A 24,371-nucleotide genomic window follows, 5' to 3' on the forward strand; every position below is an offset into this window, starting at 1 on the left:
GTCCCGGCTGAGATGAGGGTAAAGGAAGGTAATACGCTGTCCCGGCTGAGATGAGGGTAAAGGGAGGTAATACGCCGTCCCGGCTGAGATGAGGGTAAAGGAAGGTAATACGCTGTCCCGGCTGAGATGAGGGTAAAGGGAGGTAATACGCTGTCCCGGCTGAGATGAGGGTAAAGGAAGGTAATACGCCGTCCCGGCTGAGATGAGGGTACAGGGAGGTAAGAAGCCGTATTCCTGTCCTGAGTGCGGGAAGGGTTTCTATTATAAATGCAATCTTAATGTTCATAAAAGAACTCACACAGGGGAGAAGCCGTATTCCTGTCCTGAGTGCGGGAAATGTTTTTCACAGAAGTCCAGTCTTTACACTCATCAGAGATCTCACACGGGGGAGAAGCCGTATTCCTGTCCTGAGTGTGGGAAATGTTTTTCAGAGAAGTCTCATCTTTCCACACATCAGAGATCTCACACAGGTGAGAAGCCACATTCCTGTCTTGAGTGTGGGAAATGTTTTTCAAGGAAGTCAAATCTTTCCACACATCAGAGATCTCACACAGGGGAGAAGCCATTTTCCTGTCCTGAGTGTGGGAAATGTTTTTCAGAGAAGTCCCATCTTTACACACATCAGAGATTTCACACAGCTGAAAAGCCATATTCCTGTCCTGAGTGTGGGAAATGTTTCTCTTTTCAATCCGGTCTTACAGTGCATAAAAGATCTCACACAGGGGAGAAGCCATATTCCTGTCCTGTGTGCGGGAAATGTTTTTCACAGAAGTCATCTCTGTATACACATCTTAGATTTCACACAGGGGAAAATTCATATTCTTGTTCTGAGTGCGGGAAATGTTTTTCAGATAAATTCAAGCTTTACATACATCAGAGATTTCACATGGGGCAGAAGCCATATTCCTGTCCTGAGTGCGGGAAATGTTTTTCACAGACGTCTGATCTTTACAGACATCAGAGATCTCACACAGGTGAAAAGCCATATTCCTGTCCTGAGTGCGGAAAATGTTTTTCACGGAGGTCCAATCTTTACACACATCAGAGATCTCACACGGGTGAGAGGCCGTATTCCTGTTCTGAGTGCGGGAAATGTTTTTCACAGAAGTCCCATCTGTACACACATCAAAGATCTCACACGGGGGAGAAGCCGTATTCCTGTCCTGAGTGTGGGAAATGTTTTTCATGGAAGTTCAGTCTTCACAAACATCAGAGATCTCACACGGGGAGAAGCCTCTCTCCTGTCCTGAGTGAGGGAAATGTTCCTCACTGAAGTCCTGTCTTCCTGTACATCAGGGGTCCCACACAACCCTGGAGGTGTATTAGTGCCTTGAGTGCGGGAAATGTCTTCTAGATGAATGTTGCTGGACATCCCAGCTCTCATGTGGGGAAGAAGCACACCCTGATATACACCTCAGATATACTCCATGGCTGACCTTCATCATGGAAGAAACAGTTGATAAGGAGATGAGAGGCCCCCAAAGACATGGATGAAGTGTGGGACCGGGTTGGCCATTGATATCAGGAGAATAAAAATGGAGTCCTGACCTGTCATTGGCTGAGTACATTTTGTGGTGGGAGATTTCACAAACACTTAAGAGGTCTGATTTTTTTATATAAAAACCTGCTGATCGGCTCAGTGAATTCCAGTAAAGGGCTCTGTGTTTACTAACAACACAGGACTCTGTACACAGAGCAGAAATCTGGCAATTTATTCTCTTTGTAAAGCAGAAAGAGAAATCAGCCCCATTAGTATGAGCAGCACGGATCACACACAGGACACGGATCGCACACAGGACACGGATCGCACACAGGACACGGATCGCACACAGGACACGGATCGCACAGAGGACACAGATCACACAGAGGACACGTATCACACTAGTGAACAAACACAACAATTTCCATGTTAAATCGATGTAAAATGTTTGATCAGCTCAGCAAATCTCCCGAGGACATTTGGTTAATCCCCCATTACACAGAAGGGAAGTACAAGAACTTTCCCGGGGGGGGGGGGGGGATTGCTATGCCGTGTTTTTCAAGAAGTCAGGAGATGGGAAGTATGAATCAGATATATTACAATCCACATTTTAGGCCTGAAGATTAGTTAAACCCCCAAACATATATTTCTGAAATCAGAGGACGTGCAGAATAAAATGGTGGTAGGTACAATCTTTATGTCACATGATATTAAATCAATAGTTCATCAATGTTACATTTCAGTAAAAATACATTCATTGTAATCTTAGAGCACATAGATGACATTTGTTACTTAGTTTTTCTGTAAATAATGAGGTTGTGCCGAGTAAATAGATACCCAACGTGTCCAGCCCTAGAATTGTGTGTGCTGATGACAAAACTTCAATAATGGCCCATGGGGGGCACTATAAATGCCTTTCCTGGTCCTCGGTGTAGAGGTGACCCTGAATAATGGATGGAGAATGACTGCTCTCACTCTGGCATGCATGGCGTGATGTAATGTGTGTGGTGCAAGCCATGTTTTGGTTGTATGTAAGAGGGGATTCAAAGATTTTGGTTCGGGGTTTAAGTGTTTGGGTGTAAGTTTCATTGTTTTTACTTATCTTTATTGCTATCACATAATTGACCATTATCCCCCTATAGGATTTTATGGTGACGGGTTCTCTGTTAAGAGACATCAGGACCCTGATTTACTAAGACGTGAGTCTACCAGCAGACTCTGAACATTCAGGCAGACTCAGTTAAATCAGTCAAGACCTGTCAGTCCTCTGAGCGACGTCTAGCAATCTCATTGACGAACGTCAACTTTACTATTAGTAAATGTGGAATCACGTCTGGCACATTTTTAGGTGCAATACCGGATATGTTCACTAGATGGCGCACAAGCGCGGGCTTTGTACCATTGGCGTTTTCCTGTTGGCATAAGAGAATACTTAGAATGTAACATAATTAGTACTCCTATATATATATATTTTTTTTTTTTGCTGTTTCTCCAAAATGATGAGACAACTGATGCATTTACTAATGAATGTCATACATTCTATTTTCAGATGTTATACATTTTCACACTTATATCTCAAATAATTGGGAATGTCTAGTTCTAATTTCCCAATATAATGATATATCTTCATTCTCTTTAATCACGTAACTATTCTATGTTATAGACAAGTGCAGCGCTATAAATGCATGTGATCAATAATGAACGCATGGAAAAACCAAAACGTGCAAAGAATTGCAATAATGATGTAAAATTGTAAATGGTGCTAAAATAAGTTCATAGAATCATTCCTGAATAATGGAATGTCCTTCATGTGAGAGTACCAACTCAGAGAGTGCCTATGAATGGCACGTGTGGTCTCTCTGTGACGGACAGTAGTGCATGAACTCGTGAAAGGTAAACCACCCTTGGGACTGGTCTACACTCACCAGAACAAAAGTATTAATGTGCATGGGTTATACACATCACACATCTGGGGGTGCAGCGGTATGCTGGCAGCTATGGGTTAGTCATCCAGCTCCATCCATCCATTCATCCATCCATCAGGGTGGGTGCCCAAATGGTCCTGGGGAGGAATTAGCTCAGCCACAGGAGCCAGAAAGGTGCTTAATAGTGTAGTACACTGTCACAGGGGTGGATGACCTTTCACGAGTTCATGCACTACTGTTCGTGGTTATATTTATCTTGTGTAATACCATTTTACTAGTCTATATCATTTGACCAGCGCTCGCTCTATCATTTTTAAACAATGTAACTATTCTACATTGTATCTCAATTTGTGTCTCCCACAGTGGTTTAGTGGTTAGAGCTCAGAACTTACAGCACTTGGGTCATGGGTTCTAATCCCAGTGATGGCTACATCCCAGTTTGCATGCTTTCCCTGTATGGATGTGTTTCTGCCAACACTCAAATGACATGCTGTTAGGTTCATTGGACCTAGTTACATGGCTGAGTTTCTGCCCTTAGATTATAAGCTCCTTGACATTTATGAACGTTCAAAAAATGGAGATCAATTTTCTGGGTTGTGTCAGTGCCAGGAATATTGATCAATCAATTATGATTTTGCCTAATGACTAGAAAGTGGATGAATGTTACCTGCGTCCTGTTCTTCTGCCAATTAGGAAATGTGCAAGTTTCATGCTGTGTATATTTCATTGTAACTTTTTTCTCTTCTTTTAAATCTGTCTCCTTATACAACTTGACCCCCTCCCCCACCCCATCATCACCTGTCCCATATGCAAATCTATGGATCACCGCCCCACTCTTTTTAACTATTTACTGATCAAGTGAATGTGTCTCATTTTCTATCAGCTACAGCTCAGATCTCACATTATTATACAATTGCTGATTGTATCTCACCACTAGTCTGATTGAATTCACAATCCCTGGTCAGTCCTGGTCCCTGACCTATAATAACCTTTAGGGCCAGTTTACCCTACATGTGTTTCAGTTGCTTTTTTGGCATCACAAACGCACAGAGAGAAGGTTATATGGTTTTCAATGTCATAGTTCACATCAGCGCTTGCATTTTCAGTGCATTGCAGGTGCTGTAAACAAAGTTGACCACGCTGCATTGTTTATGCACAGAACTGTACTGGAACACATTGAAACGTCCTTGAATGTACTAAAGTGCACATGTCCCTAATTAAATTGAATAAAAAGAAAGTAGAAAAAACTAACTTGAAGGGATACAAAAATGTAATGCAACGTGTCCAAAACGCATCCAAAATTTACTGGAACACAATAAACATGCATGCCAAAAGGGCCTGAAAAAACGCATCAGGAACACATCTAGACTGTTTCTATAGTGTGAACTGACCCTTAGGACTTGTTCACACCATTGGTGGTGCAGAAACGCATGCAAGAACACACATTTTCCAGCACAGCAAAGAAATGCAATGCCCTCTGCAGATGTGCACGGTTAGGCGCAACACACTTTTAAAATAATATGCCTGCAGTATTTTTGCATGTTCCCACACATTAGGCAGCCCATTGAAATTAACGAGCTGAGGAAAAAAAAAGTAAAAAATGCCCCATTCACACAGGTCCTCTGTCCTGTACAGCATGAATGAGGGGGTTGTTTATGTGGGCGGAGCCACCTGTTACACTATGGGGACACAGCAGCTGTATGAACACAGGTTGTCATCTGACAGGTGTGATGGCGTGGGGAAGTGGCCCTGAATGCTCACTGTCTGTGTTCAGGGCTGTACACCTGCACCCATATGCTTGTCAAATTATGACCTGCAGCATTTCCATAGTGTAACATAGGTTGGCTGCAAACGGCGACAGCCACAAAAACCAACCACTGATTCCCACGCTACAGGCCACAGCACCCATGTGAATGAGCCCCAAGACCTCCATTACACACACAGCTTGATTTATGAACTCAGTACAGTTTTATCATTTAGATTTCACAGGAATATGGTTGGGATTGTGTCCATTAATAATGTTTTTAGTGTATTTTTACCATAAATATAATTTGGATATTTTCTCTGGAGGTGGGGGGCTGTCAGGTATGCTGTACGGGGCCCCATGATATCTAACAGTGGCCCTGGGTGTATGCTTGTGTCTGTGCCACCTGTATAGTTAGGAAGAACCTTGAACCTCTGCTATGTACCTCAATGGATCTAGGAATTGGACATGTTTCCTCCTGAAGATACAACAATTATTAATAATGTTTCCCCGGCCAATGAGGATCAGCTCCTCGGTGGAGAACAGCGATCTCGCCATGTCCAGATGTGGTCTGGAATTCCACAAAAGAACAATTCACAAAACTAAAAAATAGACTTGTAAATGACCACTTAACTCTCCTAACTACACTCCCATCCACTCACACTCCCCACTACCACTTCCAGGTGTGTACAAACGTCCTGCCGCCAACGTCATGACGTATTTCCGGTATGACAGCTGCTCTAGCGCCTCCTCCAACAGCCGTCTTGGCATTTATTTGTGCACCATAGCAATTTTCCATGCGGCTCCATTGTGTATATGACATTCACAAATATATGTTTGCAGTTCTATTGTGGATTTGGCATTGGTGACTGTATGCTTGAAGCTATACTGTGTATATGACATTAGTGAATGTATACTTGCAGCTCTGTGTATATGACATTGGTGAATGTATGCTTGCAGCTATACTGTGTATATGACATTCACAAATATATGTTTGCAGTTCTATTGTGGATTTGGCATTGGTGACTGTATGCTTGAAGCTATACTGTGTATATGACATTGGTGAATGTATGCTTGCAGCTATACTGTGTATATGACATTGGTGAATGTATGCTTGCAGCTATACTGTGTATATGACATTGGTGAATGTATGCTTGCAGCTCTACTGTGTATATGACATCGGTGAATGTATGCTTGCAGCTTTACTGTGTATATGACATTGGTGAATGTATGCTTGCAGCTATACTGTGTATATGACATTGGTGAATGTATGCTTGCAGCTATACTGTGTATATGACATTGGTGAATATGCTTGCAGCTATACTGTGTATATGACATTGGTGAATGTATGCTTGCTGCTCTACTGTGTGTATATGACATTGGTGAATGTATGCTTGCAGCTATACTGTGTATATGACATTGGTGAATGTATGCTTGCAGCTATACTGTGTATATGACATTGGTGAATGTATTCTTGCAGCTATACTGTGCATATAACATTGGTGAATGTATGCTTACAGCTATACTGTGTATATGACATTGGTGAATGTATGCTTGCAGCTTTACTGTGTATATGACATTGGTGAATGTATGCTTGCAGCTATAATGTGTATATGACATTGGTGAATATATATTTGCCAGTAAAGGCCCAAAGTCAACATAAATATGGGGCCCAATTTTTTACAGTTAAGAGGATTGTAGAAGAAGAATAGCTAGCTGCACATTGAACACGACCTATTCATTGGTACATAACTTGGTCTTGTGGTGCAATAGGGGGCTTTTGGTTTGTTAGTTTGGACATACTTGCACATATGCGCTCTAACAAGGAAGATTTGGGCATATTATATAGCTAACAACAATAAGTGTTAGGGGTGAGAGTACATTTCAGATACTTATATAGCGCTGTCAATTTACGCAGCGCTTTACATATAGATGTGGTAAATTCACATCAGTCCATAACCCTCAAGGGGCGTACTAAGAGCCCTAACTTACATTCATACATATACTAGGGCCAATTTTGACAGGATCCAATTAACCTACCAGCATGTCTTTAGAGTGTGGGAGGAAACCGGAGTACCCGGAGGAAACAGGCACAGGGAGAACATGCAAACTCCAGGCAGGAGGTGCCATGGCTGGGATTCGAACCAACAACCCTAGTAATGCCAGGTGGAAGTGCTAACCATTTAGCCAATGTGCAACATACAACTCGAGCATGAAATAATCCCCCCAAAAAATACATAGTACAAATGTTTATTGATCAAATACACATTCCACATTTATTTGGATAGCAACAAAAAGCTACATTCAATATCTTGGTGTGGAAAAAAACAAAAAAGCACAGGATTGATTTTGCTAAAATAGAACGGTCCTGCTCATAAGAGCTTACAATCTAAAAGATTATACTTCTAATGAACTGTGCTTTCACAGGTTACAGCAGGAGACAAACAGTTAATATCACTTGGGCTTATTCACAAGACAAGCTGCAGATCGAAATATCAATATAAAAATACATATGTGCCAAAATAAAACACCTCCCACCTCCCCAAATCCCCCACAAATACATTTCTCACCATGTTTGTCTGAAAACTGCATTTCATTCTAAATAAAGAAAACTTGGAAGAGCAGAGCAATGGACATGTGTTAGTATTACAATGCAAAGATAATAAACACACAATCATTGTACAATAACACACAAACACACCTTAGAAGGAAGAACATGCAAAACATTTACAGCCCACATCAACACACAGCGTGAGTGTGACCTGGGGCAATTCACTGCAATATCTCTTCCCCCCCCCAAACACAGCGTGAGTGTGGCCTGGGGCAATTCACCACAATATCTCTTCCCCCCCAAACACAGCGTGAGTGTGGCCTGGGACAATTCACCACAATATCTCTCCCCCCCCAAACACAGCGTGGGTGTGGCCTGGGGCAATTCACCACAATATCTCTTGCCCCCCCAAACACAGCGTGGGTGTGGCCTGGGGCAATTCACCACAATATCTCTCCCCCCCCCAAACACAGCATGAGTGTGGCCTGGGGCAATTCACCACAATATCTCTTCCTCCCCAAACCACCACAGACAAGGACATGCAGAAATAATGTGCCTGTACAAGGCAAAAATCAGCCACTACTGCATCTCTTAATATTAGGTAGGCCACACCCACCACTGCCATTCATTTGGTCAGAGAAAGTGTTTGCACCTGATGAATCCTCTTCCCACCTGCGTTAACCCTTGGTATACAGGCCCCACAAATCAGAGTCAGAAAGAAAGCCACAGTGACGTGTACCTGTGCAGCATACAACAGAACATTGAACAGAAATGTGAAAGGGAACCCTATTGGTAATATTTCTTGGCCCTATGGGCACAATTCACTGCAGATTATCGCATGAGTTAAGGCAGTCACATGACCACATCTCGCATGCAATACTGAAAATGTCAATTCACTTTTGCTAGTATGCGGCATTTCCCATAAATCAGAAAAACACTCAGGAAATCAAACATAAAAAGGCCTTACACTGCGGTCACATCAAAGCCGATTTAGAAATTGTGCGACGTACAGTGAAGATGCTGATTTCCTTACGATTTGCAAGACATCTGACACAGATATCTATGCAAATCGTCACAAAAGTAGTACATGTACTACTATAAAAATCAGTGTAGGAAACGCACCCATGTGACCGCTCTAATAGCAGACAATAGGGTGCGACTTGGCATACGATTTGCATGCCATGCAAATCGCATGCCAAGTCACATCCAGGGTTCACGATTTCAGGTGCGATTTGGGAATTGAAATTGTACCTAATATCCAATCTAATGAATGTGGATGTGAGTGTCTTAACGTAAGCGATTTGCTGCAGCACAATTTCAAAAGTAGTTCTCGTCTAACTTTTTCAGCATTTTGTAGCAATTTCACATATAGACTACAATAGAAATTGCAATGCAAAAAACAATTGAAAACTCATTGGTAAATCTACAGAAAACACGGTGAAATTGCCAACAAAAAGCACAATTTTAAATCACATCTAGTGTGAACGAAGCAGGCAATTCAACAAAGGAAATAAGTCTTTGAAGGCATGTGGTATCTGCATGCTCAGATAAGGGTCTGTTATGGATTTGGGGGGGACTCCATGCCATTATTATTATTTTTTTTTTTAATCCATTTCTTTCGCTCACTCTTCTCATGTTTGACAAACTTGCCCAAAAGAAGTTGGAGTGCAAACCAGCATTATCCAATCAATCATTAGTCCCGGCCCTTATCTCATCCCATCATTTGACATTCACATAAGGTGCTACTTTAAAGGTGTTTGAACAGACAAGGCCTCATTCTAATTCACATTCTAGGGATCATTTAAACAGAAAGCAAAGATGCGGCCACCAGTACATGTATGTTAGGGTAGTCACACAGAGATCATGCAAATTCATTGCCGTGGTTGGGATTCAAACCAACAACCCTAGTGTTGTGAGACAGCAGTGCTAACCACTAATCCATGGAGCTGTTGAACACTAATCCAGCCTGTATTTCTGTGGTGTGAATCAATCCTAAGTCCCTGGGCAAGGTCAGTGTAACTAGCAGATATCTCCAATGTGACACAAATGTTGTGCTATGTTGCCAATTCACATGTATGTTGGTTCTATGTATCCCAATACAAAGGATTGCAATACTAATACAGGCGTACCTCGGTGTACCAACGCCTCGGGGAACGTAATTTTTGGTTTATGAATGAAAATCCATTGAAAATAATGCCTCGGTTTACACAATTGTTAATAATTTTTTTCGCAATACAAAGTCTATGTCGGCGCTGATTTTCAAATGCAAATGCCGCCTTTTTTTTCTTCACTATAGTTCACAAGCTTAGAAGTCACTTTCCCCGAAGTTACAGAAAACTTTGTATCTTTTAATAAACTCAAAGTAAACATTGTTTCCTTTAGGGATATAAATTCCAAGAAAACTTTCTCTTTTAGCTGGGGGAAGTGACAGGTGAATTTCTGAGCTATAGTTAAGAAAAAAAAGGGAGAATTACATTTAAAAACCAGCACCATAATAAATAAAAAATGGCATGGGGTCCCCCCTCCCATCCACACCAAACCCTCCGGGGGTCCCCCCTCCCATCCACACCAAACCCTCCGGGGGTCCCCCCTCCCATCCACACCAAGCCCTTCAGGTCTGGTATGGATATTAAGGGGTAAATCCACACCGAAATTAAATAAAAAACAGCTTGGGGATCCCCCCAAAATCCATACCTGACCCTTATCCGAGCATGCAGCCCGGCAGGTCAGGAAAGGGGGGGGACGAGCGAGCGCCCCCCCCCTCCTGAACCATACCAGGCCACATGCCCTCAACATGGGGGCTCCCCCCCAAAGCACCTTGTCCCCATGTTAATGGGGACAAGGGCCTCTTCTGTTAGTGGGTTAATTGGTCGGCCATTTTTCGGGATTTTGGCATATTTTGTTTATCAGTAAAGTTGGAAATTTTGTTTTCCAAATTTACTGATAAAAAAAAATGTGCCAAAATCCAGAAAAACGGCCGACCAATTAACCCACTAACGGCCTGAAAATCGTTTGGGTTTTTTTTCGGCAGAAAAATCGGCCGATTTTAGATCCATCTATGGCCTGCTTTAGATGGGTCTAAAATCGGCCGGAAAAAAAATTGGCTGATTTTCGGGTTAGTGGGTTAATTGGTCAGCCATTTTTTGGGATTTTGCAACTTTTTTTAATCAGTAAATTTGGATAAAAATTGGCCGATTTTTGCAGATCGGACGATTTTAGCGGCAATGATCAGCAAATTAGCTCATCTTTTTACAGATAAAAAATCTGTGCATGAGCCATGACCTGCAAGAAAAAGAAGAAAAAGAAGAAAATGAAAAAGAAGAATAAAAAAAAGAAGAAAAAAAAATGCAGGCCATAGATGGGGCGAAAACTGACCGTTTAAAAAATAAAAAACAAAAAATCGGTTGTTCAATGGGCCGACGTTACCACCAACGGTAAACAAAATTGTCTGATTTTCGCCCCGTCTACGGCCGGCAAATATAATAGCAAAGTAATTCCTTCTGTCCCTGCAGAGAGCTGCGCTATTATATTTGACATTAAAAAGTATAAAGGTTGCAACATTGTATCTATATGTATCAGAATAAAAACATCTATATCCGGAATGGATACAAATAGATACAATGTTGCAGTCTCTATACTTTTTAATGTCAAATATAATAGCGGAGCTCTCTGCAGGGACAGAAGGAATGTTTCAGCTGTCATCGGGGTTTCCCACTGACAGCTGAATTTTAAATTATTTCCGTGAATTAAATAAATAATTAAAAAAACAGCGTGGGGTCCCCCCTCTCATCCATACCAAGCCCTTCGGGGGTCCCCCCTCCCATCCATACCAAGCCCTTCGGGGGTCCCCCCTCCCATCCATACCAAGCCCTTCGGGGGTCCCCCCTCCCATTCCTATCAAGCCCTTCAGGTCTGGTATGGATGTTAAGGAGTAACTCCACGTCGAAAATTAAAAAAAAAACAGCGTGGAGTACCCCCCAATATCCATGCCAGACCCTTATCCGAGCATGCAGCCCGGCAGGTCAGGAAAGGGGGGGACGAGCAAGCGCCCCCCCCTCCTGAACCATACCAGGCCACATGCCCTCAACATGGGGGGGTGCTTTGGGGCAGAGGGGGCTCCCCCCCAAAGCACCTTGTCCCCATGTCGATGAGGACAAGGGCCTCTTCCCCACAACCCTGGCCGGTGGTTGTGGGGGTCTGCGGGCGGGGGGCTTATCAGAATCTGGAAGCCCCCTTTAACAAGGGGGCCCCCAGATTCCAGCCCCCCCTACGTGAATGAGTCTGCGGTACATCATCCCACGACTCATTCACAAAAAAACTAAGTGTGGTGTAAAAAAAACACAGTACAGGGTCTTTGACAAGTCCTTTATTAAAACAATGTCCCCCGAAGTAGATCCAACGTCAATCACGGCAGTGGGGACCCGAAAAAACAGAAAAAAAAAAAATCTGGTCCCGTCGGAGGCGTCCAGCCTTCTGAAAAAAAGGCTAGCTGACAGTTCTTAAATAGGTTTTGGGCGGGGCCAGCCATGGACATCATCCGAGAAACCCCGCCCAATGTAACATCATTGATGTCACATGGGGCGGGGTTTCTCGGATGATTCTCTACTTTTATGTATACCTTTGTTTGTATCTTGTGTTCTGTGTCTTTAAGACTTTTCTATCTGTAGTAAAATATATTTTTTAAACAGTTGGTTGCATAAAAGTTAGTTTTATTGTTTCTTACTTTTTTTAGTTATTTTGGCTCTTCCCTGATATCTCTGTAAGTTAGATACAATGCAGGAATGGGTATTAGGGGACATTTCTCGGGGCTGCAGTTCCTCTGAACTCCACAAGATGGTGATCTCATTTCTACTACCCAGACAGGACTTCTCTATGGAATACAGACAGGAAGTGATGTCAGGAACAGACAGGAAGTGATGTCAGGAACATACAGGAAGTCATTTGGACTAAAGGCAGGCTGTGCCATGTAGTGTGAATGAGATCGGAGATGTTGGTGGACGTGGCAACAGAGGAGGTAATAAGATGTTATGTTCTATTTATACCCAGTAACCCCCCGTCATGTCTGTCCTCTTCCTCCATAGTCACGTCCGTCCTCTTTCTCCATAGTCATGTCCGTCCTCTTCCTCCATAGTCACGTCTGGCCTCTTCCTCCATAGTCATGTCCGTCCTCTTCCTCCACAGTCACTGTGACGTCTTATCTTCAGCAGATAATGATACACACATGTTGATGATATACATCAATATTTAGAAGGACACAAGGATCTCTACAAGGACGTCATGATGGACAATCAGCCGCCCCTCACATCACCGGGTAAGAGGAGACTTTATTGTAAAGGAGAGAGCAGTACGGAGGATCCACCTAGATCCCCCATCATCTGATAAACACATAGAAACAATGGATTCAGTCAGTGTGTGTGTTTCCTACAGATGGATCCAGTCATGGGAACCCACCAGAGAGATGTCCCCGTCCTCTGTATTCCCGGGATTCCACACAGGAAGGTCACACCATCCCTCACCATCATCAGGTAGATGATGACAATTATTGGTAGTTGTGATTTATACACAGCATGTTTGTTACAATGAATGTTTTATTATATCTTTCAGAGTGGAATCCTCGGGGATGATAATATTGATGTTAAAGAAGAGTATAAAGAGGAGGATGAGGAGTATGGAGTGATGGAGGAGTTTTCAGAAGGACACAAGGATATGATGGAGCCACCTAATACCAGGAACCCACCAGAGAGATGTCCCCGTCCTCTGTATTCCCGGGATTCCACACAGGAAGGTCACACCATCCCTCCCCATTGCAAGGTTGGTGGGATGGAGAATCTAGAACATGGACTTGTAGAGACAATGTGTGGATGTTTATGTGACCTTACATTTTACAGATGATATTTTCTCTCATTTCCTTGATTTAGAGTGGAGATCCAATCGATATAGAATTTGAGGTGAAATCAGAAGAAGAAGAGGCGTATGTGAGGGATGATCAGCAGTCTATGGAGGAGGATGGAATAACGGAGACATTTATAGAGGAGGACACTCCTACAGAGATCAGCACAGGTGGGTCATGAACACTAAATCCATTCCTCCACCCATACTGCTCACTGATTGGTCCAGAGTAGGGCGGGGACTGGGTGATATCAGCCTGTAATCCCCTGGTCACTTTCCTGAGCTGTGTTCCCCGTCCTGTATTCCTGGATTTCTCTCGGATAATCTTCCTTCTCTGTCCTGCAGACACAATTTATGTATCTAGACTGGATTTATGGAGGTTCTGGGGATCAGCTGGCAGCAAAATGTTCATTTCACCATAAGTGATACTAGACCTAGGCACCTGGGGTGTGTGTCTTGGGTGTCCTTCCCCATGCCCAGATCTAGTTATATCTCTGACAGAACATTTCTCCCAGGGTTCCTTGCTCTGTGTTCTGCTGGCTGTGCCGGGTGGAGGGATATGTCTGTAGTGTCTCAGCCCCAAGTCACTGAGTGCAGTCTCAGGAGATGGGAGGCAGCGGTGTGGGATCTCTGCAACTTGTCTACAGTAAACATTTAAAGTGGTTGTAAACCCTCCATATACCCAGAGAAGTGACTGGCCTCAGGTGATACACAGAGATAAAACAAATCCTCCTACATATGTTGCACCTTTTTATCTGCAGTACTCTCTTCTCTACAACTGTTCAAAGCCCAGAATGTGTACAGCTTGTATGAGAAGTCAGAAAAAAAGAGACAGAGAGCTAAAGTCACATTCTGTAGAGCTCAGTGATGTGAGCTCTGAAAGATGATTGGAGGGAAGGTACACTTTCACACAGGAACAGAGCTGAGGCTGTCAATCACAGGCTGTGTGCTGGAGCTTCTTCCCTTTCACATTTCTTCTCTTGGTGTCAGGAAGATTTGTCAGAAGTGATTCATGCTGATCGCAGAGGAAGGAGACAGCAGAAAGAAATGACTCTTATTGCTCTGGAGTGAGACAAGTACACACTGTAGAGGGATATGCCTTGTTCATATTCCATGTCTGAGGGTTACAACCACTGTAAGTGATCTCTGATTACTAAACACCAATTTGATGTGATCCTTACACTATTTATTAGTATCGCTCCCCTTGTCCTGAATAGAGGTACTATGTGGGTTTAGTTTGTGGCTGGGCTGTACTTGGCTCAGGCTGATTGTATAGTTCTTCACTTGGTTTCTCCCTAAGTTTAGGTTGTCTTGTGATGTCTCACTGTGGCCAGTAGATGTCACTGCTATCACTGGACATAGGATGAGGTGGCGGCTGCATTCTTTTTCTTTGGCTTTTTCCGTTTTCACCTGGTGATCTGGCCAGTAACACACCTTCTGTATTAGAGCGCCCCCACTGTGGAGACAGCAGCATGGTCAGTCTGGGGGGAGGGGAGTGTTAGATGTACTAGCAGATATAAAAACAGTAACTAATTGAAGCCAAACTCCAGCTCACACTTCATACTCAGTTACATCAAACAGTTTTTTTTCTTTTGGGATAAAAGTTTTACATGAATAAATAAAAGCTGATCATTGTAAGCCCCCTGTCAGTGGTAAATGGTCTGCCTCATCCCTGGAACTGATACATTCTGCTGCAGAGTTTTTATAAAACAGATTTACTGGCTAGATCACCAGATGAATATAGAAGAAAACTAATACTGTATAGTCCTAACGTTTGTATCTTTTATGATAAGTTGTACATTACATACAGTGAAGGAAATGCGTATTTGCTCCTCGGCTGATGGTCAATGTTCGCCCCTCACACAGAAATGATCGGTCTAACAATGGAATGTTCGCCCCTCACACAGAAATGATCGGTCTAACAATGGAATGTTCGGTGTAACACTGAGAGACAGAATACAACAACAAATTCAGCAGAAATGCATCTAACAAATGATGACGGATCTGCATGTTCATGAGGGAAAGAAGGATTTGATCCCCTATCATTCAGCAGGATTTCTGGCTCCCAGGTGTCTTTCATACAGGTAACAAGCTGAGATTAGAAGCAGTCTTTTAAAGGGAGTGCTGCTAATCTCATTGTGTTACCTGTATAAAAGACACCTGTCCACAGGAGCAATCAAACCATCAGATTCCAAACTCTCCACCATGGCAAAGACCAAAGAGCTGTCCAAGGATGTCAGGGACAAGATGGTAGACCTACACAAGGCTGGACTGGGCTACCAAACTATGGCCAAGCAGCTTGGTGAGAAGGTGACAACAGTTGGTGCAATCATTCACAAATGGAAGAAACACAAAACAAGTGTCAGTCTCCCTAGGTCTGGTGCACCATGCAAGATCTCACCTCGTGGAGTGTCAGTGATCATGAGAACAGTGAGGAATCATCCCAGAACTACACGTGAGGATCTTGTCAATGATCTCCAGGCAGCTGGGACCACATTCACCAAGAAAACAATTGGTAACACACTACGCCGACAAGGACTGAAATCCTGCAGTGCCCGCAAGGTCCCTCTGCTCAAGAAAGCCCATGTCCAGGCCCGTCTGAAGTCTGCCACTGAACATCTGAATGATGCAGAGGAGGACTGGTGGGAAGTGTTGTGGTCAGAGGAGACCAAAATCCAGCTCTTTGGCATCAACTCAACTCGCCGTGTTTGGAGGAGGAGGAGGAATGCTGCCTATGACCCCAAGAACACCATCCCAACTGTGAAACATGGTGGTGGAAACATTCTGCTTTGGGGGTGTCAGGGATCACTGTCGCGATGGGCTCGGCACAGGTGCAGTGCACCGCCCTGTGTCGGAATGCGGGCACTGAGACCTGGCCGACCGCGGCGAGTGAGTTTGCGCATGCGCAGTAGGGACCGCGGGCGCGCACGTGGCACCAATGACAGCGCAGGGCGGGATATTTAAATGGCACTGAGCTGTCATTCAGTGCCTTCTGGTCTTACCTGCATTCTGTATCCTGCGAACCTGTACCTAGTAAGTTGTTGACCCGGATTGTTCTTGACCTGCTGTTGCTGACCTGGCGTGTGACCCTACGATTCTCTGCCCACTGTCTTGCACAGTACTGTCCTCTCTGTTACCGACTCAGCCTGTCTGACTTCGCACTTGCTCAGCCATCCATCCATCCCATCGGGGTCACCCGACCTCCTCATATCAGGCTCTCCCCTGTTGGAGCCCCTGGCGAACACCCCTACCACTGACGGGTGTGCTCAGTAGTCTTGACCTGGTCTCGGGGTACTCCAAGTCCATCCCCACCATCAGGGGCCCTGGTGAACAAGTACCCTGGGGCTTAGATTCCGCGCTCTGGGGATACCTGACCAGTGGAGTGCTAGTGGTGCCGCTAGGCGGTCCGTTACAGGGGGTGTCTTTCTGCTAAGGGGACAGGACAACTGCACCGCATCAAAGGGACGATGGACGGGGCAATGTACCATCATATCTTGGGTGAGAACCTTCTTCCCTCAGCCAGGGCATTGAACATGGGTGGTGGATGAGTGTTCCACCATGACAATGACTCAAAACACACGGCCAAGGCAACAAAGGAGCGGCTCAAGAAGAAGCACATTAAGGTCCTGGAGTGGCCTAGCCCGTCTCCACACCTTCATCTGATTGAAAATCTGTGGAGGGAGCTGAAAGTTCGAGTTGCCAAACGTCAGCCACCAAACCTTAATGACTTGGAGAGGATCTGCCAAGAGGAGTGGGCCAAAATCCCTCCTGAGATGTGTGCAAACCTGGGGGCCAACTCCAGGAAACGTCTGACCTCTGTGATTGCCAACAAGGGATTGGCCACCAAGTACTAAGTCATGTTTTGTGAAGGGGATCAAATCCTTCTTTCCCTCATGAACATGCAGATCAGTCATCATTTGTTAGATGTATTTTTGCTGAATTTGTTGTTGTATTCTGTCTCTCAGTGTTACACCGAACATTCCATTGTTAGACCGATCATTTCTGTGTGAGGGGCGAACATTCCATTGTTAGACCGATCGTTTCTGTGTGAGGGGCGAACATTCCATTGTTAGACCGATCGTTTCTGTGTAAGGGGCAAACATTCCATTGTTAGACCGATCGTTTCTGTGTGAGGGGCGAACATTCCATTGTTAGACCGATCGTTTCTGTGTGAGGGGCGAATATTCCATTGTTAGACCGATCATTTCTGTGTGAGGGGCGAACATTCCATTGTTAGACCGATCGTTTATGTGTGAGGGGCGAACATTCCATTGTTAGACCGATCGTTTCTGTGTGAGGGGCGAACATTCCATTGTTAGAGCGATCGTTTCTGTGTGAGGGGCGAACATTCCATTGTTAGACCGATCGTTTCTGTGTGAGGGGCGAATATTCCATTGTTAGACCGATCATTTCTGTGTGAGGGGCGAACATTCCATTGTTAGACGGATCGTTTATGTGTGAGGGGCGAACATTCCATTGTTAGACCGATCGTTTCTGTGTGAGGGGCGAACATTCCATTGTTAGACCGATCGTTTCTGTGTGAGGGGCGAACATTCCATTGTTAGAACGATCATTTCTGTGTGAGGGGCGAACATTCCATTGTTAGACCGATCATTTCTGTGTGAGGGGCGAACATTCCATTGTTAGACCGATCATTTCTGTGTGAGGGGCGAACATTCAACATCAGCGGGGGAGCAAATACGCATTTCCTTCACTTTACGCCTTAATTATTTTCCACCCATTTCCTCCCAGCTGGACATTTTATATCGGATGATGTGATTGGAGCACAGACTTTTACATGGTGATAATAATGTGATAACATCCTCCAACTTTGGACCCTTAAACAGAAAGTGATAATGAGGGAGGAGTCAATACCCCAATGATGGTGGTCTTCAGGATCAGTCCAGTCTTCATCTTGGTTGTTCTCCCCCCATCCTCACTCTCTGACCTCTGGTGGGGCTCAGCCCCGCTGTTCTTCATGACTAAATCATGGACTAAATAAGGAAGTGCAGTACTTCTTGTGTTGGGAAGATGGTGATGAGTGATAGAGGGGGTGGGGACCCTCGTCCTATAATCCCCTCATCACTGTCCCTCCTATATAAGACAGTTCTGGTTGTTTCCTCACTCTCTGACTAAGGTCCATGAATAAAGAAATGACCTGGTAGGAGATCAGAGGAGCCATTTCCTAGTTCCCTTGAGGGTGGAATTGTAAGCTCCTCAGAGACCAAGCTGCCTGATGTGGGCGGAGTCCTGGTTTGGGGGAACCAATCAGCTCCTGTCTAGTAATCCTCTTTGTCTTTGTATTTTAGTCCATGGCCGGGAGATGAGGAAAACCTCCGAGGATTGTCTCACTTTGTCTCCAGACTGGAAAGTAGAAGATGAGGACATCACACAGTATAGTCCAGGAGAAAACCCGGCTCCCTCCAATGTCCATCCGGCACCATCCAGTGTAGATGGACCATCGGATTCCTCGTATCCTGAGGAACCTCAGACTGTGCGGGACCGGGCCGACCTTCCAATAGGGAAGAGGTTCTCCTGTACTGAGTGCGGGAAGGGTTTCTGTTCTAAATTCGGTCATAATCTGCATAAAATATGTCACACAGGGGAGAAACCATATTCCTGTCCTGAGTGTGGGAAATTTTTTTCAAAGAAGTCACATCTTTGCAGACATCAGAAATCTCACACAGGGGAGAAGCCATATTCCTGTCCTGAGTGCGGGAAGGGTTTCCATCATAAATCCCATCTTAATGTGCATGAAAGATCTCACACGGGGGAGAAGCTGTATTCCTGTCCTGAGTGCGGGAAATTTTTTTCAGCGAAGTCCAGTCTTTACAGACATCAGAGGTCTCACACGGGAGAAGTTATTTTTCTGTCCTGAGTGTGGGAAATGTTTTTCAGAGAAGTCCAAACTTCATAGTCATCAGAGATCTCACACGGGAGAGAAGCCGTATTCCTGTCCTGAGTGTGGGAAATGCTTTTCACTGAAGTCCCATCTTTACAGACATCAGAGATCTCACACGGGGGAGAAGCCGTATTCCTGTCCTGAGTGCGGGAAATGTTTTTCATTGAAGTCCCTTCTTCACACACATCAGAGATCTCATACAGGTGAGAAGCCATATTCCTGTCCTGAGTGCAGGAAATGTTTTTCACAGATGTCCAGTCTTCACAGACATCAGAGATCTCACACGGGTGAGAAGCCATATTACTGTCTTGAGTGTGGAAAATGTTTTGCGCGGAAATCCATTCTTCATAAACATCAGAAATCTCACAAGGGGGAGAAGCCGCATTCATGTCCTGAGTGCGGGAAATGTTTTTCACAGATGTCCACTCTTTACAGACATCAGAGATCTCACACGGGGGAGAAGCCACATTCCTGTCCTGAGTGTGGGAAATGTTTTGCAGTGAAGTCCAATCTTTACAGACATCAGAAATCTCACACAGGGGAGAAGCCACATTCCTGTCCTGAGTGTGGGAAATGTTTTTCAGTGAAGTCCAATCTTCACACACATCAGAGATCTCACACGGGGGAGAAGCCACTTTCCTGTCCTGAGTGAGGGAAATTTTCCTCACTGAAGTCCTGCCTTCCTGTATATCAGGGGTCCCACACAACCCTGGAGGTGTATTAGTGCCTTGAGTGCGGGAAATGTCTTCTAGATGAATGTTGCTGGACATCCCAGCTCTCATGTGGGGAAGAAGCACACCCTGATATACACCTCAGATATACTCCATGGCTGATCTTCATCATGGAAGGAACAGTCCATAAGGAGATCAGAGGTCCCCAAAGACATGGATGAAGTGTGGGACCGGGTCGGCCATTGATGGCAGGAGAAGAAGTTTTCAATGTATTTTCCATGAATGGAAGACATTCCAGCAGCTCAGATGTGATCCTAATAACATTGGTTCCCCCATTCACACAGGAGGAATGGACATGAACTCTCACTGAGGGAATTGCTATACAAACATTCTATGAATAGACCCCCAAATGTCAGGAGACGTTTCTATAAAGACGGGAAGTATGGAGCAGAGAAATGAAGAGACCTCCCAGCAATGTTATTACCAGGCTGCAGCTAGGGGGAGCTCTAATGTCACCCCAGCAGAGGGATCCCATCTAGCCCACATTAACCCTCTCACTGCCAGAGCTGTTTCTGCATGATTTTGCACACATGGGAAAATGCAGATTTTGGTCCTGAAGATGAGATAAACCCCCAAACATCTATTCTGTGACATCAGAGGCCCTGGAGAATAAAATGGTGGTGATTGTTAAGGTGTTCCCCGTACACAGATTCCCCTTCATATCCGCCTTTATTTCCTCCTTTCCCCCATTTTCTATGTTGGGATCTTTTCTACAATACTTTGTTATAATAATGGAACACGTTGTGTATTGTATTGTACACCAATAATAATGACTCCGCCCCCATATTCCAGACAAGGGATCTTCCTGACCAATCGGATTCCTTCCTTTACTATTTCCTGATCTTTATGCTTCAATCTTGTTAAATGTAAAATTATAATAAAACATTTATTGAACAAAAACTATTGTGTGTGTCGGTGCAATGACGGCAAACTTCAATATAGAACATTGCTCCTCGGTGACACCTCACACCCTTCAATAACGGCGCAGAGTGCGGGGGTCAGCAGTATATCATATACAGCCCACCATACAGAGTGCAGAGGAGGGCTGTAGTGTGCCCCCCCTCCTGATCCATACCAGGCCACATGTCCACAACATGGGGGTCATCTTACCAGGGGGGATTCCCCCAGGTATAGCACCTTGTCTGGTGGCTGTGGGGATCTGTGGGTGGGGGTCATATTGGATTCTGGAAACCCCCTTTAATAACAGGGGGCCCCCATATACCGTCCCCCCATGTGAATGAGTATGGGGTATATAGTACCCGACAATAGCACCAGCCCAATGACAGCTCCCTAAACTGTCATCATCTACATAAGGGAAGGGACAGGGATGGTGGGACCTTATTACCCAAATGTGACCAGTGACCATATTTGGTCAGTGATGTCACTGCTTTCCCCGCCCCCTTCCTTACATGGCAGGGATTCCCAATGACATCACTGATTCCTGGGGGTGTGGCCGCTGTACCCATCCATGTCTTCCTCAGGCACCAGTGACAGCGGGAAACTGTTATATATAGAAGTGGTAGAAATGTCTCTTCTATATGTGATGATCGGCTCCTGCAAAACACGGGACCGGAACAGGCAAAGTTTGGTTTGTACTGTCATCTCAACCCTACTCTCCGACAACTAAACCCAGAGTTCATCCCAAGTGGTCATTGTATTTGTCCCTTACATTGGTGACCAATGGGAGAAGGACCCCTTATATCAGTGGCCAGTGTAGTGGTCCCTTACATTGGTGACCAATGGGAGAAGGACCCCTTATATCAGTGGTCAGTGTAGTGGTCCCTTACATTGGAGACCAATGGGAGAAGGACCCCTTATATCAGTGGTCAATGTAGTGTTCCCTTACATTGGTGACCAATGGGAGAAGGACCCCCTTATATCAGTGGTCAGTGTAGTGGTCCCTTACATTGGTGACCAATGGGAGAAGGACCCCTTATATCAGTGGTCAGTGTAGTGGTCCCTTACATTGGTGACCAATGGGAGAAGGACCCCTTATATCAGTGGTCAGTGTAGTGGTCCCTTACATTGGAGACCAATGGGAGAAGGACCCCTTATATCAGTGGTCAATGTAGTGTTCCCTTACATTGGTGACCAATGGGAGAAGGACCCCCTTATATCAGTGGTCAGTGTAGTGGTCCCTTACATTGGTGACCAATGGGAGAAGGACCCCTTATATCAGTGGTCAGTGTAGTGGTCCCTTACATTGGAGACCAATGGGAGAAGGACCCCTTATATCAGTGGTCAATGTAGTGTTCCCTTACATTGGTGACCAATGGGAGAAGGACCCCCTTATATCAGTGGTCAGTGTAGTGGTCCCTTACATTGGTGACCAATGGGAGAAGGACCCCTTATATCAGTGGTCAGTGTAGTGGTCCCTTACATTGGTGACCAATGGGAGAAGGACCCCTTATATCAGTGGTCAGTGTAGTGGTCCCTTACATTGGAGACCAATGGGAGAAGGACCCCTTATATCAGTGGTCAATGTAGTGTTCCCTTACATTGGTGACCAATGGGAGAAGGACCCCCTTATATCAGTGGTCAGTGTAGTGGTCCCTTACATTGGTGACCAATGGGAGAAGGACCCCTTATATCAGTGGTCAGTGTAGTGGTCCCTTACATTGGTGACCAATGGGAGAAGGACCCCTTATATCAGTGGTCAATGTAGTGGTCCCTTACATTGGTGACCAATGGGAGAAGGACCCCTTATATCAGTGGTCAATGTAGTGGTCCCTTACATTGGTGACCAATGGGAGAAGGACCCTCTTATATCAGTGGTCAGTGTAGTGGTCCCTTACATTGGTGACCAATGGGAGAAGGACCCCTTATATCAGTGGTCAGTGTAGTGGTCCCTTACATTGGTGACCAATGGGAGAAGGACCCCTTATATCAGTGGTCAGTGTAGTGGTCCCTTACATTTGTGGCCAATGGGAGGAGGACCCCATTATATCAGTGGTCCGTGTAGCTGTCCCTTACATTGGTGACCAATGGGAGAAGGACCCCCTTATATCAGTGGTCAGTGTAATGGTCCCTTACATTGGTGACCAATGGAAGAAGGAACCCCTTTTATCAGTGGTCAGTGTAGTGGTCCCTTAAATTTTGTGACCAATTGGAAGATTCCCTTTTATCAGTGGTCAATGTAGTGGCCCCTTACATTTTGTTACCAATTGGAGAAGGATTCCCCTTTTATCAGTGGTCAGTGTAGTGGTCCCTTACATTTTGTGACCAATTGGGGAAGGATTCCCTTTTATCAGTGGTCAGTGTAGTGGCCCCTTACAAAAGACTAGAAGGTCTAAAAAAAAACTAAATGTGAATGAATCACCAGGACCAGATGGCTTGCACCTGAGAGTCCTCAAAGAATGTAGCCAGCTTATTGATAGACAGTCATTCCACATATTTAGGAAAGCTTACTGACCGGAATGGTGGCAGCGGATTGGTGAATATCTAACGTGGTTCCAGTATTCCAGAAAGGACCGAGATACATATCTGGAAGCTCCAAGCCAGTCAGCCTAACATCAATAGTTTGTAAACTATTGGAGGGATGATAAGGGACCATACCCAAGAATTTGCTGATGAACATAGTATCATTAGTAGTAACCAGCATGGATTTATGGGAAAAGATCGTTCAGACCAACCTATTAACAATCTATGAGGAGGTGAGCTGTAATCTGGATGAAGGAACCCCCGTGGATGTAGAAGGAACGAGGATTGTGTCACTTCCAGAGTCACTCAGATGCAAACAAGCCATTTCCAGCTTGTGAAATCATCAGAATGAACTGATCTTGGTTTGATCGGCTGTTTTTATGGTCAGATTGGGATCTGGGGTCCAATAGACCGCAGATGTCTCAGTAAAGAGAACCTGTCTGATAGCAATAAAAGTAATAAATAAATTGGGACAGTGTAAAAAAATAGAAAAAAAATTAAAAGAAAAAAATGAAAGCACCCCCCCCCCCCCTTGTTTGCACACAAAGGCTAACACATACGGAATTCCACCACGCATTGTAAACGGTGTTCTCACCACACGTGTCTCCACACAGGTATGGCTGGAAATGTCAGAGTGAGAGCGATAATTCCGGCATCAGACCTCCTGTGTACCTCTACACTGGTATCCTGAGTGACACCTATGGGGGGTATTTAGGCCCCGTAGTTTGG

At 44.7% G+C, this 24,371-nt stretch overlaps 2 protein-coding genes across 2 annotated transcripts; both read left to right on the plus strand.

The window, feature by feature from the left end:
* The first annotated feature begins 202 nt into the window (after window positions 1–202).
* Window positions 203–1,495, plus strand: LOC149436768 (uncharacterized). The gene has a single exon (XM_089661474.1). It carries the CDS (start codon window positions 203–205, stop codon window positions 1,271–1,273), a length of 1,071 nt encoding a protein of 356 aa, XP_089517600.1. The 3' UTR covers window positions 1,274–1,495.
* An 11,192-nt stretch (window positions 1,496–12,687) lies between these two features.
* Window positions 12,688–21,055, plus strand: LOC149436769 (uncharacterized). The gene is made up of 2 exons (XM_089661486.1): window positions 12,688–12,714; window positions 19,406–21,055. The coding sequence occupies exons 1-2, from the start codon at window positions 12,688–12,690 to the stop codon at window positions 20,141–20,143; spliced, it is 765 nt and encodes a 254-aa protein (XP_089517612.1). The 3' UTR covers window positions 20,144–21,055.
* The last annotated feature ends 3,316 nt before the right edge of the window (window positions 21,056–24,371 follow it).

Source organism: Staurois parvus, unplaced genomic scaffold (genome assembly GCF_062004578.1).
Source record: "Staurois parvus isolate SC_StPar_1 unplaced genomic scaffold, SC_StPar_1.0 ptg001345l, whole genome shotgun sequence".
NCBI classification, from domain to species: domain Eukaryota; kingdom Metazoa; phylum Chordata; class Amphibia; order Anura; family Ranidae; genus Staurois; species Staurois parvus.